The sequence below is a fragment of the Sceloporus occidentalis genome, unplaced genomic scaffold, assembly GCF_023333645.1.
Source record: "Sceloporus occidentalis isolate IW3139 unplaced genomic scaffold, rSceOcc1.0.p SCAF_4, whole genome shotgun sequence".
In the NCBI taxonomy this organism is placed as follows: domain Eukaryota; kingdom Metazoa; phylum Chordata; class Lepidosauria; order Squamata; family Phrynosomatidae; genus Sceloporus; species Sceloporus occidentalis.
The window spans coordinates 143,539,123-143,551,380 of record NW_028316984.1 but is presented as its reverse complement, the minus strand read 5'-3'; the positions used below and the strand labels follow the sequence as shown (position 1 = coordinate 143,551,380).

Genomic DNA, 12,258 nt, shown 5'->3' with positions numbered 1-12,258 from the left:
ACATACTAACCAGAGCTGAACCTGCTTACCTTCCAGGATCACATGAGAGTTGGTGCCTTTAAAGTAGGGTCAGCAGATGTCATAACTACAAAGGAGAACAAGGCACCATAAAATGTATTTATTTATTTATTTCCTGCCTTTCTCCCAATATAAGGACTGGATGGAGGGCACACACAAGAAAAAAATGGAGGACATGACTGAAAAATAGCTACAGACACAGGAATACAAATCCATTCTTCTTAGTCATGCTCAAAATGGAGGACGTTTTGGAACACCTCCTGGACAGGAGGTTGAAATGGAGGACATGTCTTGGAAAAGGAGGACCTCTGATCACCCTGCTTTGGGGTAGAGTTTAGGCCACTCTAGAAAGAGACGAGTGAGAGCCAATGTGGCGGAGTGGTTAGAGTAAACCCACTGGGGAAGTCACACTCTCTCAGCCTCCTGGACAAAAGGTTGACATGTCCTGGAAAAGTTGGACCTCTGATCAGTCTGCTTTGTGGCAGAGTTTAGGCCACTCTGGAAACAGACAAATGAGAGCCAGTGTGGCAGAGTGGGGAAGCCACACTCTCTCAGCCTCAGAGGACGACAATGGCAAACCCTGTCTGAGCAAACCTTGCCAAGGAAGGAAACCCAAGGGCAGGTCTGCCTGCTAGCAATGAACACAGAGAGACAGACACAGAGCCCTCTTCAGCGAACCTCGTCTCCCCTGATTTACCCGCCAGTGAGGCAGTCCCATGTCCTTCCTCCTCCTCTCCTTCCTGTGGAGCAGCAGCAGGGCGGCCACCAGGGGCGAGGGCTGGCCGAGGAGGGCCTGGCGGAACATGAGGAGGGCGCCTGGGCAGGAGAGGGTCCTCTTGGGTCCTCGCAATCCGAGCCCTGTTTGCTACTAGTGCCTCTCTCTCCCTTTCCTCCTCAGGAGGGCCTGGCTCCTCATAGGGCCGCCCTCAGGTGTTCTGTCTGTGGAGCCAGTCTGACAGGATTGGTTTCCTCCTCCCTCAGAAAAAAAGGAGGAGGCCCTCTCTCAGAGAGAAAGTGTAGTAGTAGTAGTAGTAGTTGAATACAAAGGGAATCCTTGGTTCATATATATATATATATATATATGTGTATATATATATATTTCCCAACGTCTATTTTATACAATAATAATAATAATAAAACTTTTATTTATATCCCTCTTATTTGTAAGAAACAACCAAAGCGGCTTCGCCTTCTTCGCTCCTTTTCCCTCTCCATAATGGACACAAGAGTGCACACATGATCAGTAAGCAACTTCTTCGACGCCATCTTGAAACCCCACAAGTGGGTCACTGGAAGTGGTCTGAGGTAAAAAAGACGATAGAGTGATGACATCGCGGCATCACACCCCAACTAAAGAAATACGCATCTGCCACAGCAGTATGAGAATGCACTCAGCAAAAGTACCCATTCAAAGGGGATGCTGTGTGATAAAATGTGTTCCCAATACGTTATCATCCCATTATTACTTCTCAAATGCATTGAGTCCCATCTCCAGATCGTTCTGCCACAGAATGTTTTTGGAACTCAATGGGAACGTTACAGGTTCTGATGTGATAAAGTTCCAAGTCTCAGACTGATGCAGTGACTAAGGATGGCATCTCCCCTCTGAATGCCTGTCTTGAGGCGGTAATGGACTGACCGAGGGAAACCTGACTCAGATTGAATCCAAGTGAGACGGAGGTACTTGCTATAGGGTCCCCAAATCCGGGAATGGAGATACGCCATTCTGTTCTGGATGGGGTCACACATCCCCTGAAGGACTCTGTTCACAGCTTGGGGGTGTTTCTTGACTAGTCACTTCAGCTGACAGCTGCGCCCCTTCCTGGAGCCAGGAGACCTTGAAGCAGTAGTACATGCTCTGGTAATCTCTCATCTCGACTTCTGTAATGCACTCTACATGGGGCTACCCTCGTGCCAAGTTCAGAAACTTCAATTGGTACAAAATATGGCAGCCAGATTAGTTGCGGGTTCTTCAAGAACTGATCATCTTGAAATCCCTCCACTGGTTGCCTATTAGTTTCCGGGCACGGTACAAGGTGTTGGTTATTACCTTTAAAGCCCTACAAGGCTTGGGGCCTGACTATTTACGGGCCAATAGTGTGGGGTTCTGGCAGCTGAAGTCCAAAATCCCTTAAAGGGCACAGTTTGGGGGAGACCACTGAAGTAGAATGTAGTCCAGGAGAGCTCATTTACCCTCAAAGGTGCTACAAGATCTCTCTGTGTACTGATTCTACGGGCTAACATGGCTATATCTTTCAATTCTACCACAAGGTTACGAGTTCAGTTCCAACCAGGGGCTCAGGGTTGACTCAGCCCAGCATCCTTCATAGGTCGCTAAAATGTGTACCCAGTTTGTTGAGGGCAATTAGCTTACACTTTGTAAACCGCTTAGGGAGTGCTTAAGTGTACTGATAAGCGGGATAGAAATGTACTTACTATTGCTGTCTTCCCTGCGTCTATATAAATAAATCTTTGAGACTAAATGAAAGAAAGAAATTAGCATGAGCTTTCCTAGACTTCAGTCTACTTCCTCAGATGTATTTGGTGGAGTGGAAGCCAGGGACAAACATATATAGAGAGATCTTGTAGCTGTACCTTTGAGACTAACTGAAAGAAAGAAATTGGCAAACAGGCCAGTCCCTTTGCCAGAGGATAAATGGACATAAAACAGACATAAGGAATGGGAATACACAAAAAATGGTGGCAGAACCTTTCAATCTCCCTGGGCATTCCATCTCAGACCTCAGAACAGTGGTCCTTGAACGAAAGAGCTACAAAGATAGATTGCAAAGAGAAACAGCAGAATTGGAATTTATCCACAAACTACAGTCCCTCAGCAATGGATTGAACAAAGTCAATGGTTTCCTAACTCACTACACACACTTCAACACTATCTAACGGTTCTAACCCCATCCTTATGGGGTGCCCTCCATTCATCTACTATTTCCCTCACCACAGGCTAGTCCTATTGCAAAAGTGGATCTGCCAGTTCATCTCCATGCACAAAAACCAGTTTCCTATGCCTTTGTGCACTAACAACCATAATTAAAACCTGCAGTTTCATCTCCGTACACAAAGGATTTGTAATTTGAATTGACATCCTCACATACCAATGGAATGCATGTGTCTGTGCCTAGCTTTCACTCCACCAAATGCATCTGAGGAAGTAGACTGAAGCTCCTGCTGCCAATTTCTTTCAGTTAGTCTAAAAGGTGCTATAAGATCCCTCTATATACTGATCCTACAGACTAACATGGCTATATCTTTGAATTCTACCACATTTCGGTTGTGCGTATAATATTGTAATTTGAAGGTATAATTTTAAATTTTGCTAGTTGTTTAGGTCACAGCTATTAGCATGACATTCAGTGGTATATGGAAATTATGATTTATGAGGAACAATAGTGCCTCCTAGGGTGCATCCCCACTGCAGAAACAACCCAGTTTGACACTACTTTAACTGCTGTGGCTCAGTGCTGTGGAATTCATAGAATCGTAGAGTTGGAAGAGACCGCAAGGGCCATCCAGTCCAACCCCCTGCCATGCAGGAACTCTCAATCAAAGCATCCCTGACAGATGCCCATCCAGCCTCTGCTTAAAGACCTCCAAGGAAGGAGACTCCAATATACTCCGAGGGAGTTTCTTCCACTGTCGAACAGCCCTTACTGTCAGAAAGTTCTTCCTAATGTTGAGGTGGAATCTCTTTTCCTGCAGCTTGCATCCATTGTTCCTGGTCCTGTTCTCTGGAGCTGCAGAAAACAAGTTAGCTCCCTCCTCAATATGACATGCCTTCAAATATTTAAAAAGGGCTATCATATCACCTCTTAATCTTCTTTTCTCCAGGCTAAACATCCCCAGCTCCCTAAGGCGTTCCTCATAGGGCATGGTTTCCAGACCCTTCACTATTTTAGTCGCCCTCCTTTGGACACGCTCCAGTTTCTCAATGTCCTTTTTGAATTGTGGCGCCCAGAACTGGACACAATATTCCAGGTGGGGCCTGACCAAAGCATAATATAGTGGCACTATTACTTCTCTTGATCTAGACACTATACTTTTATTGATGCAGCCTAAAATTGCATTGGCCTTTTTAGCTGCTGCATCACACTGTTGACTCATGTTCAACTTGTGGCCTACTTGGACTCCCAGATCCCTTTCACATGTAGTCTGGTTAAGCCAGGTGTTCCCCATCGTATATCTGTGGATTTCATTTTTCTACCTTAAGTGCAGTACTTTATATTTTCCATGTTGAATTTCATTTTGTTAGTTTTGGCCCAGCTTTCTAGTCTATTCAGGTCATCTTGAATTTTGATCCTGTCCTTTGGAGTATTAGCTACTCCCCCTAGTTTGATGTCATCTGCAAATTTGATAAGTATGCCCTCAATTCTGTCTCCAAGTCATTGATAAAGATGTTGAACAGCACTGGGCCCAGGACAGAGCCCTGTGGGACCCCACTGGTCACTTCTCTCCAGGATGAAATTCTGGGAACTAGTTTTTGTGAGGCATTTAGCCTTCTCTGTGAGAGAGCTCTGGTGCCAATAACAAACTACAGAATTCCATAGCATTGAGCCATGGCATTTAAAGTGGTGTCAAAATAGATTATTTCTGCAATGTGGATGCAGCCCGGATCATTTTTGTTTTTAACTTATTGAGACACTAAAGCGACCTTATCATAAGGCTTTCTTGGCAATTTTTTTCAGAGGAAGTTTGTTAATTGCCATCCTCTGAGGCTGAGAGGGTGTGACTTGCCCAAGGTCACCCCAATGAGTTTTGTGTTCATGAGGTTGTGTTCATATAACTGTGTTTTTCTTACAGAACTTGGATGGAGGATGTTGGCCAAGAATGGTGCATCTACACTGTAGAAATAATGTACTGTGACACTACTTTAATTACCATGGCTCCATCCTACAGATGCATGGGATTAGTAGTTTTGTGAGACATCAGCACTTTTTGGCAGAGGCTTAAATACCTTGCTGTTGTTTTTGTTGTTGTTTGCCTTGAAGTCATTTCCGACTTACAGAAACACTAAAGCAACCCTATCATGGGGTTTTCTTGACAAGTTACTTCAAAGGTGGTTTGCTGTTGCTATCCTTTGAGGCTGAGAAAGTGTGACTTGCCCAAGGTCACCAGTGAGTTTCATAATCAAGCTGGAAATCCAGAGTACTTGAAGGAGCACTATCTCCCATATAGGCTATGTAGCAGGGATGTAACTATTAAAATGATAGTGAACGTTTTGATATGTGTTTTGGTCATGTACTGTATAAACAAAATTGTATTCTTCACCACAATGTACAGATGCAAGAGCTAAACAGTGAAGAAAGGCAATAGAAGGAAAATCAACTCATAGAATCATAGAGTTGGAAGAGATCACAAGGACCATCCAGCCCAACCCCTGCCATGCAGGAACTCACAATCAATGCATCCCCTCATTTGAGATGTGGTGCTGGAGAAAAGTGCTGAGGATACCATGGATGGCAAAAAGACAAACAAATGCATCCTTGAATAGATCAAGCTGGAAATCCACCTGAAAGCCAGGATGTCTAAATGGAGACTGTCATACTTTGGCCACATCATGAGAAGGCATGAATCATTAGAAAAGACTATGATGCTGGGAAAGTCAGAGGGCAGTAGAAAGAAACGAAGACCACACATCAGATGGTTAGAAACTGTGAGAGAAGCCACTGGATTGCGCCTACAGGACCCAAGCAGGGAGGTCGAGGACAGGAAATCCTGGAGATGTCTTACCCACAGGATTGGCATGAGTCAAGGATGACTTGAGGGCAGCTAACAACAAACAAGCAAAATGGTAGGCAGAGTATGGAAGGCAAAATGCAGTTTAGTAGGAATGGTGCAAATGTACTCCTGCCTGTGTGTAAGAGGCTATCAGCTGTTCCAGTCTGTTGCTTAACTATTTCCTTGTTCTTATGTAAGGGATGACCAGATACTGATTTTATCTATAATGCTTGAACCTTCCCATAATTGAGCATGACTATTTGTACATAACCCATATTTGTGTTTCTGTAATATCTATATGCTATGTAGCACATCCTTTTCATGCTTACCTACTGTAAAGTATATGAACATTTACAATGATAACTTTGCATTATCTATCTGATTTAGAGATTTCAAGCATCAGTTTATAGGTCATGAATGGCCTGCCAATATGTGATATGTGTTAAACCTCCACACAGCTTAAAGTAGCTCTGTGGAAGGTTAACATAATACAGAGGTCACTTGGTATCTGCTGAGGTTTGGTTCCAGGATCCCCTTTGGATACCAAAATCCGTGGATGCTCAGGTCCCATTAAATAGAATGGCATAGTGAAATGATGTCCCTTATATAAAATGGCAAAATCAAGGTTTGCTTTTGGGAATTTATATTGTTTTTGAATATTTTGAAGGCATGGATGGTTGTAGCCATGGATAAAAAAATCTGTGGATACAGAGGGCCAACTGTACTGCATTCTGTAGCCATGTTTACCATAAAGCCTGGTTATTTGTTACTAGACCCTTTATAGCAGGGGTGAGCAAATGCAATGGATGCAGGGGCCAGTCTTCCCTTCCTGGCCATATACCACACTTTGGAGAAAAATTACAAATGGAAATCACTTAGTAGGAGGATGAAAAGTGAAACAGAATATGTCTGTCGCAGCTGGGCATCATGATATATAAATCATAGAATCATAGAGTTGGAAGAGACCCCAAGGGCCATTCAGTCCAACCTCATTCTTCCATGCAGGAAATCTAAATCAAAGCATCCCCGACAGATGGCCATCCAGCCTCTGTTTAAGACCTCCAAAGAATGAGACTCCACTACACTCCAAGGCAGTTTGTTCCACTGTCGAACTATCAGGAAGCTCCTCCTAATGTTGAGCTGGAATCTCTTTTCCTGGAGCTTGCATCCATTGCTCCAGGTCCCAGTCTCTGGAGCAGCAGAAAACGAGCTAGCTCCCTCCTCAATATGACATCCTGGCTGTGTGTGTCATGTGTGATTTGTTGTTCCTCTCAGATTTTCCCTCTCTGGTCTGGTTCTCTGATTTTGTAATCTAGAATAGTGCTACTTATGGTAGTGGTCTGTGAACCAGTTCTAAAGCTGGTTTATAGCAAGTCTCCAGGAAAAAACATTTTAGCTAATGGATACAAATATGCTGTGATTCCCTGGCACATTTTGGGGGGAAGTCTACTGGTCCCCCACATCGGATAACTAAAGAACTGATCTAGTGGGTCTAATATTCTCATCTCCCTTTTACCTCACACTGTCATTTCCACACTGACCCCTTCAATGTAGTATATGAATAATAGTATTTTATTTAGTGTGTGTGTTTTCATTCATGTATATTCCTATTTTAACATTTTATAAGGAAATAACATAATTCAAATTAGAACACTTATATTTAAGTAAATTTAATATTTAACAACACAGGTGTAAACTTTACATATAAAAATGTTTGGGAATTGCCCTGCTTGAGCAACTTTTGTGCCGCCCCCACTACCCCCCTACTCTGCCATTTGACAATCACGGGACAAGTGAACTTGCGCTGAATTTTATCTGAATTTTAAATTAGCTATCCAAGGTCCAAAACACACTGCAGAAATAGTCCACTTTGAGACTGCTTTTACTGCCCTGGTTCAATGCTAAAAATTCTGGAAACTAGTTTTGTGAAACATTTAGCCTACTCCGTCAGAGAGCACCGGTGCCACCACAAACTATAATTCCCAAGATTCCCTAGCATTGAGCCAGGGCAGTTAAAGCAGTCTCAAACTGGATTATTTCTGCAATGTGTTTTGGACCCAAGATGCTGAACCTATCCTATTTTTGAACAGGTTCAAAAACTTAGTCACCTTCTTTAAACTTCAAACTACCTGGAGTACATTTACCTCCTCATTGACATGGAAGCCACCTCTGACTTAGTACATGCAATAAAAACATTTTAATGATGAGGTGAAAACGTGTGTGTGGGGGGGGTCTCATTCTAAACCTTGGAAGAACAAAATGGGTAGATTTTTAAAATGTCCTTTGAAATAATTTAACAATATTTTTTTAAAAAAATTAAAGGAATTCGGTATTCTACAAAAAACATGGAGTATATATCTTTTTTAAAAGTGTGTTGCCAGTGTTTTCACAATATTAGTAATATTTGTCTTCACACATGTAATCAAGAAGCCAATTATATTTTGGTGTTAGTCTGCTTATACCCAGCTTCTACCAATACAAAACCTGCTTTTTAAAACTCAGGCTAGATACTCTCCTAGTTCCCTAAAATGTGTCAAAATTATTGATGCTTGCAAACATGGTGTATGCCATGCTATATCTTTCAGATAATTTTTCAGAAGTGAATTCCTCAGCTACTGTTCTACTGAAACATACCATGTTACGCCAAAGGCAAGGCTATGGCCACATGCAAGAACTGCCCAAGTGAAAAAGGCAACAATGTTGTGTCGTGCCTTAGGCAGTCTCAGTTCAGTTGAAGCCCTTTAGGTAGCAATTATTTCACTGTATCCATTCAATGCTTGCATTTCTAAAGAATCAGATAAACTTTGAAGCTGGCAAAACATTTCTTAAGATTAAAATGATTACAACAAAAATAGAATAAATGCATTTACAAAATTCATCTATTGAGGTAACTGAGTTCAAACGAAGAGAAAGAGAAAAATTAGTTGTACAGAGAAGTTATATAACAATGAGACTGAAAAGTCGACCCAAATGTTATATCAAAAAAGATATATCGTGTATCTATAGTTCCTCATTTCTATTATGTTTAAAACGTAACTTCTGCCTGGAACAATTTTGCTGTAGTTGTTATTATGCTGTTGTATATTGTTGTTGCGGTTCATTGAATTTATATCCAAGCTTTCTTCCAAGATGAGATTCAAAGAGACTTAACAAATTTTTTTTTTTAATTTAGGCTAAAACAATTAAAAATTAGAAGAGAAATAAAAGGTTATTTATAAAACCTGCTTAAAACTAAAACATATTTAAAACATAATTTCCAGTAAAAGATTAAAAATGCAGCACACCACTATACATACACATCCTTTGTTGTTGTTGTTGTTGTTGTTGTTGTTGTTGTTGTTGTTGTGTGTGCCTTCAAGTCATTTCCGACTTATGACAATCCTAAGGCGAACCCATCATGGGGTTTTCTTGGCAAGTTTCTTCAGAGAGGGTTCGCAGTTGCCTTCCTCTGAGGCTGAGAGTGTGTGACTTGCCCAAGGTCACCCAGTGGGTTCCATGACTGTGCTGGAGTTGTAGTTAACACTTGAGCCACTACGCTACACTAGCTCTCCATACACAAAGGCCTGCTTGACTAAAACTAATTTACCTTCTGGCCAAAAGAGAGCAAGGAGAGGGGCAATCAGTCGTGCCATGAAAGGGAGTTTCCACAGCTTGGGAGCAGCCACAGAGAAGGCCACCAAACATGCCAGTGAAGGTGATGTGAGGAAGATTGTGTTCAGCATGTTAGTATGTGATGGATTCTCATAAAAGTATTATGCACATAAATTGTTCAGTTTTCCTTCAGCCTATAACCACCATTCCAGAAAGGAGTATAGGTATGCTAAGCAAATCAAGGTATGAGATTTACTCATAGTCTTCACAGGTGTCTGTGGCTTCTATAGCCAAAAAACCAAGCTGGTATACACACAGCAGATTTTCTTGTTGGCTGCAAAATCATTGTAGCAGGATCATTAGCAGTATGGATGCATGCTTTTCATTCTTATACACATGTGACACTTTAGATTAGATTATAGCTATAGTCTAGACTTTCAAAATGTTGCAGTGGCTCATATATGCCTCATTCAGCTATGGAGGATAAGCCTTTCATCTTCACAATTTTTCTGATTTTCACCAACCCCTACTTCTTTATGAAGTACCATCACACTAGTCCATAATAGAGACTTGCAGAATCATCCTGCCAGATCATTGTTTGCAGAGTTCAGTTCCACATGACTCCCAATCCAATACATATAAAATACTGAACTATCCAGATAAATGTGTACATATTTGCTAATGGGTTTGCATTGAAGGGGGCGCCGCATAAAGAAATGCACAGAGACCACCATGTGGAAGAAAAAAGCCACAACTTTATAAATACAACTGACAAGTGGGGTTGGCCCGAGGCGTGGGTCAGGATCTGGCATCAACCAAGCCGACTGTTGACTGATGAATCTCATTGCCCAGTCATGGCTGGGCTGGTTACAAAAGGGTGATAATCAGATATTCGTATGTTCACACATCTCGATCCCTTGTCACCTGGGGATGCTGATCAGAAGTTGTCCCCACAATGGCAACTCCTACACGATCCATGGGACTCCCAATATCAGTGCTCCACAGCACTGGTAGCCACACCTACCAGATCCATGACCCAGGCTACCTCATATGATAAACTCTCAAGTCTGCTTAGGATTTTGTAGACTTTCTACCATCTTCACTATCTTGTATCTTTAAAATTGCCTCCTGTAACAATAAGCTCAGGGTCGACTCAGCCCTGCATCCTTCCGAGGTTGCTAAAATTAGTACTCAGCTTGTTGGGGGCATTTGGCTTACACACTGTAAACCGCATAGGGAATGCTTAAGTGCACTGATAGGTGGTATAGAAATGGACTTGCTATTGCTACTTGCTATTGCTGATGATGCCCACATCCCATTCATGATTCTGTTCTGTTACCCACTCTGCAGGTAAATGTCGCTGATGGAACCGCTGTGCCAGAAAATGTTCAGTAAGGCTTTTGATAAGGTCCCATATGAATTCTTGCAAACAAGCTTGTAAACTGTGGACTAGACAAGGTAACTGTTACATGGATTTGTTATTGGTTGACCAGCCAAGCCCAAAGAGTGCTCAACAATGGCTCCTTTTCATCTTGGAGAGAAGTGACCAGCGGGGTCCCACAGGGTTCTGTCCTGGGCCCAGTGCTATTCAACATCTTTATCAATGACTTGGATGACAGAATTGGGGGCATACTCATCAAATTTGCAGATGACACCTAATTAGGAGGAGTAGCTAGAGGACAGGATCAAAATTGAAAATGACCTGAATAGACTGGAAAGCTGGGCCAAAGCTAACAAAACAAAGTTCAGTACAGAGAAATGTAAGGTTTTGTATTTAGGGCAGAAAAATGATATGCATAGATATAGTTGGGGAACACCTGGCTTAAGAAGACTACACATGAAAGGGATCTAGGAATCCTAGGAGACCATAAATAGAATATGAGTCAACTGTATGATGTGTCGGCTAAAAAGGCCAATACAGTTCAGGTTGCAGCAATAGAAGTGTAGCGTCTCCAAATCAAGGGAAGTAATAGTGCCACCCTATTCTGCTTTGGTCAGGCCTCACCTGGAATACTGTGTCTAGTTCTGGGCACAATTCAAAAAGGATATTGACAAGCTGGAGCGTGTCCAGAAGACGAGGACTAAAATGGTGAAGGGACTGGAAGCCATGGCCTATGAGGGAGCTGGGGATGTTTAGCCTGGAGAAGAGAAGGTTATGAAGTGATATAGGAGCTTTGTTTAAACATTTAAAGAGGTGGACCAAGCTTGTTTTCTGCTACTCCAGAAAATAGAACCTGCAACAATGGATGAAAGCTACAGAAAAAGAGATTCCACCTCAACATTAGGAGGAACTTCCTGACAGTAAGGAATTGTTCGACAGTGGAACAGTCCCTCAGAGAGTGGTGGAGTCTCCTTCTTTGGAGGTCTTTAAGCAGAGGCTGGATGGCCATCTGTCAGGGATGCTTTGATTTAGATTTCCTGCATGGCAGAAGGGTGTTGGGCTGGATGGCCCTTGTGGTCTCCTCCAACTCTATGATTCTATGTCTTATCAGATCATTCATGTCCAGTGTATTGACACTTTCAAAGAAGTCTTAACATGCTATAGCTTTGCAGAAACCATATTGATTCATTTTCGTCAGGGCTTTTCTTTTTAAATGCTTGATATACTTTTAAAACAATGTTATGCTTAATAACAGTAACACTTATAACACTAGTTATCCTGTGATCTCCCCTAGAATCTTTTTTAAAACTTGGTATGACATTGGCCACTTTTTAGTCTTCTGATACAGAGGCTGATCTTACAGATGTAAATATTTTAGTTAGAAGGTATGGTAATTTTGCTTTATAGCTCAACAACATTCAAGTGAATGTCATTTGGACCCAGTGACTTGTTTGTCTGGACTCTGGAATTTGCCAATGAAGTTATGAATATCCTATCATCACTAACGTTTCCCTCGGTTTCTCATTTTCCCTCTTAGA

At 42.0% G+C, this 12,258-nt stretch overlaps 1 protein-coding gene across 1 annotated transcript in view; it reads right to left on the bottom strand.

The window, feature by feature from the left end:
• LOC149314769 (cytosolic phospholipase A2 zeta-like) overlaps positions 1–838 on the bottom strand; it is a 40,201-nt gene extending 39,363 nt beyond the window's left edge. The window contains 1 exon segment of the mRNA XM_089521892.1: positions 716–838. Coding sequence (XP_089378018.1) covers positions 716–823 — 108 coding nt within the window. The 5' untranslated portion in view covers positions 824–838.
• Between the last annotated feature and the right edge of the window lie 11,420 nt (positions 839–12,258).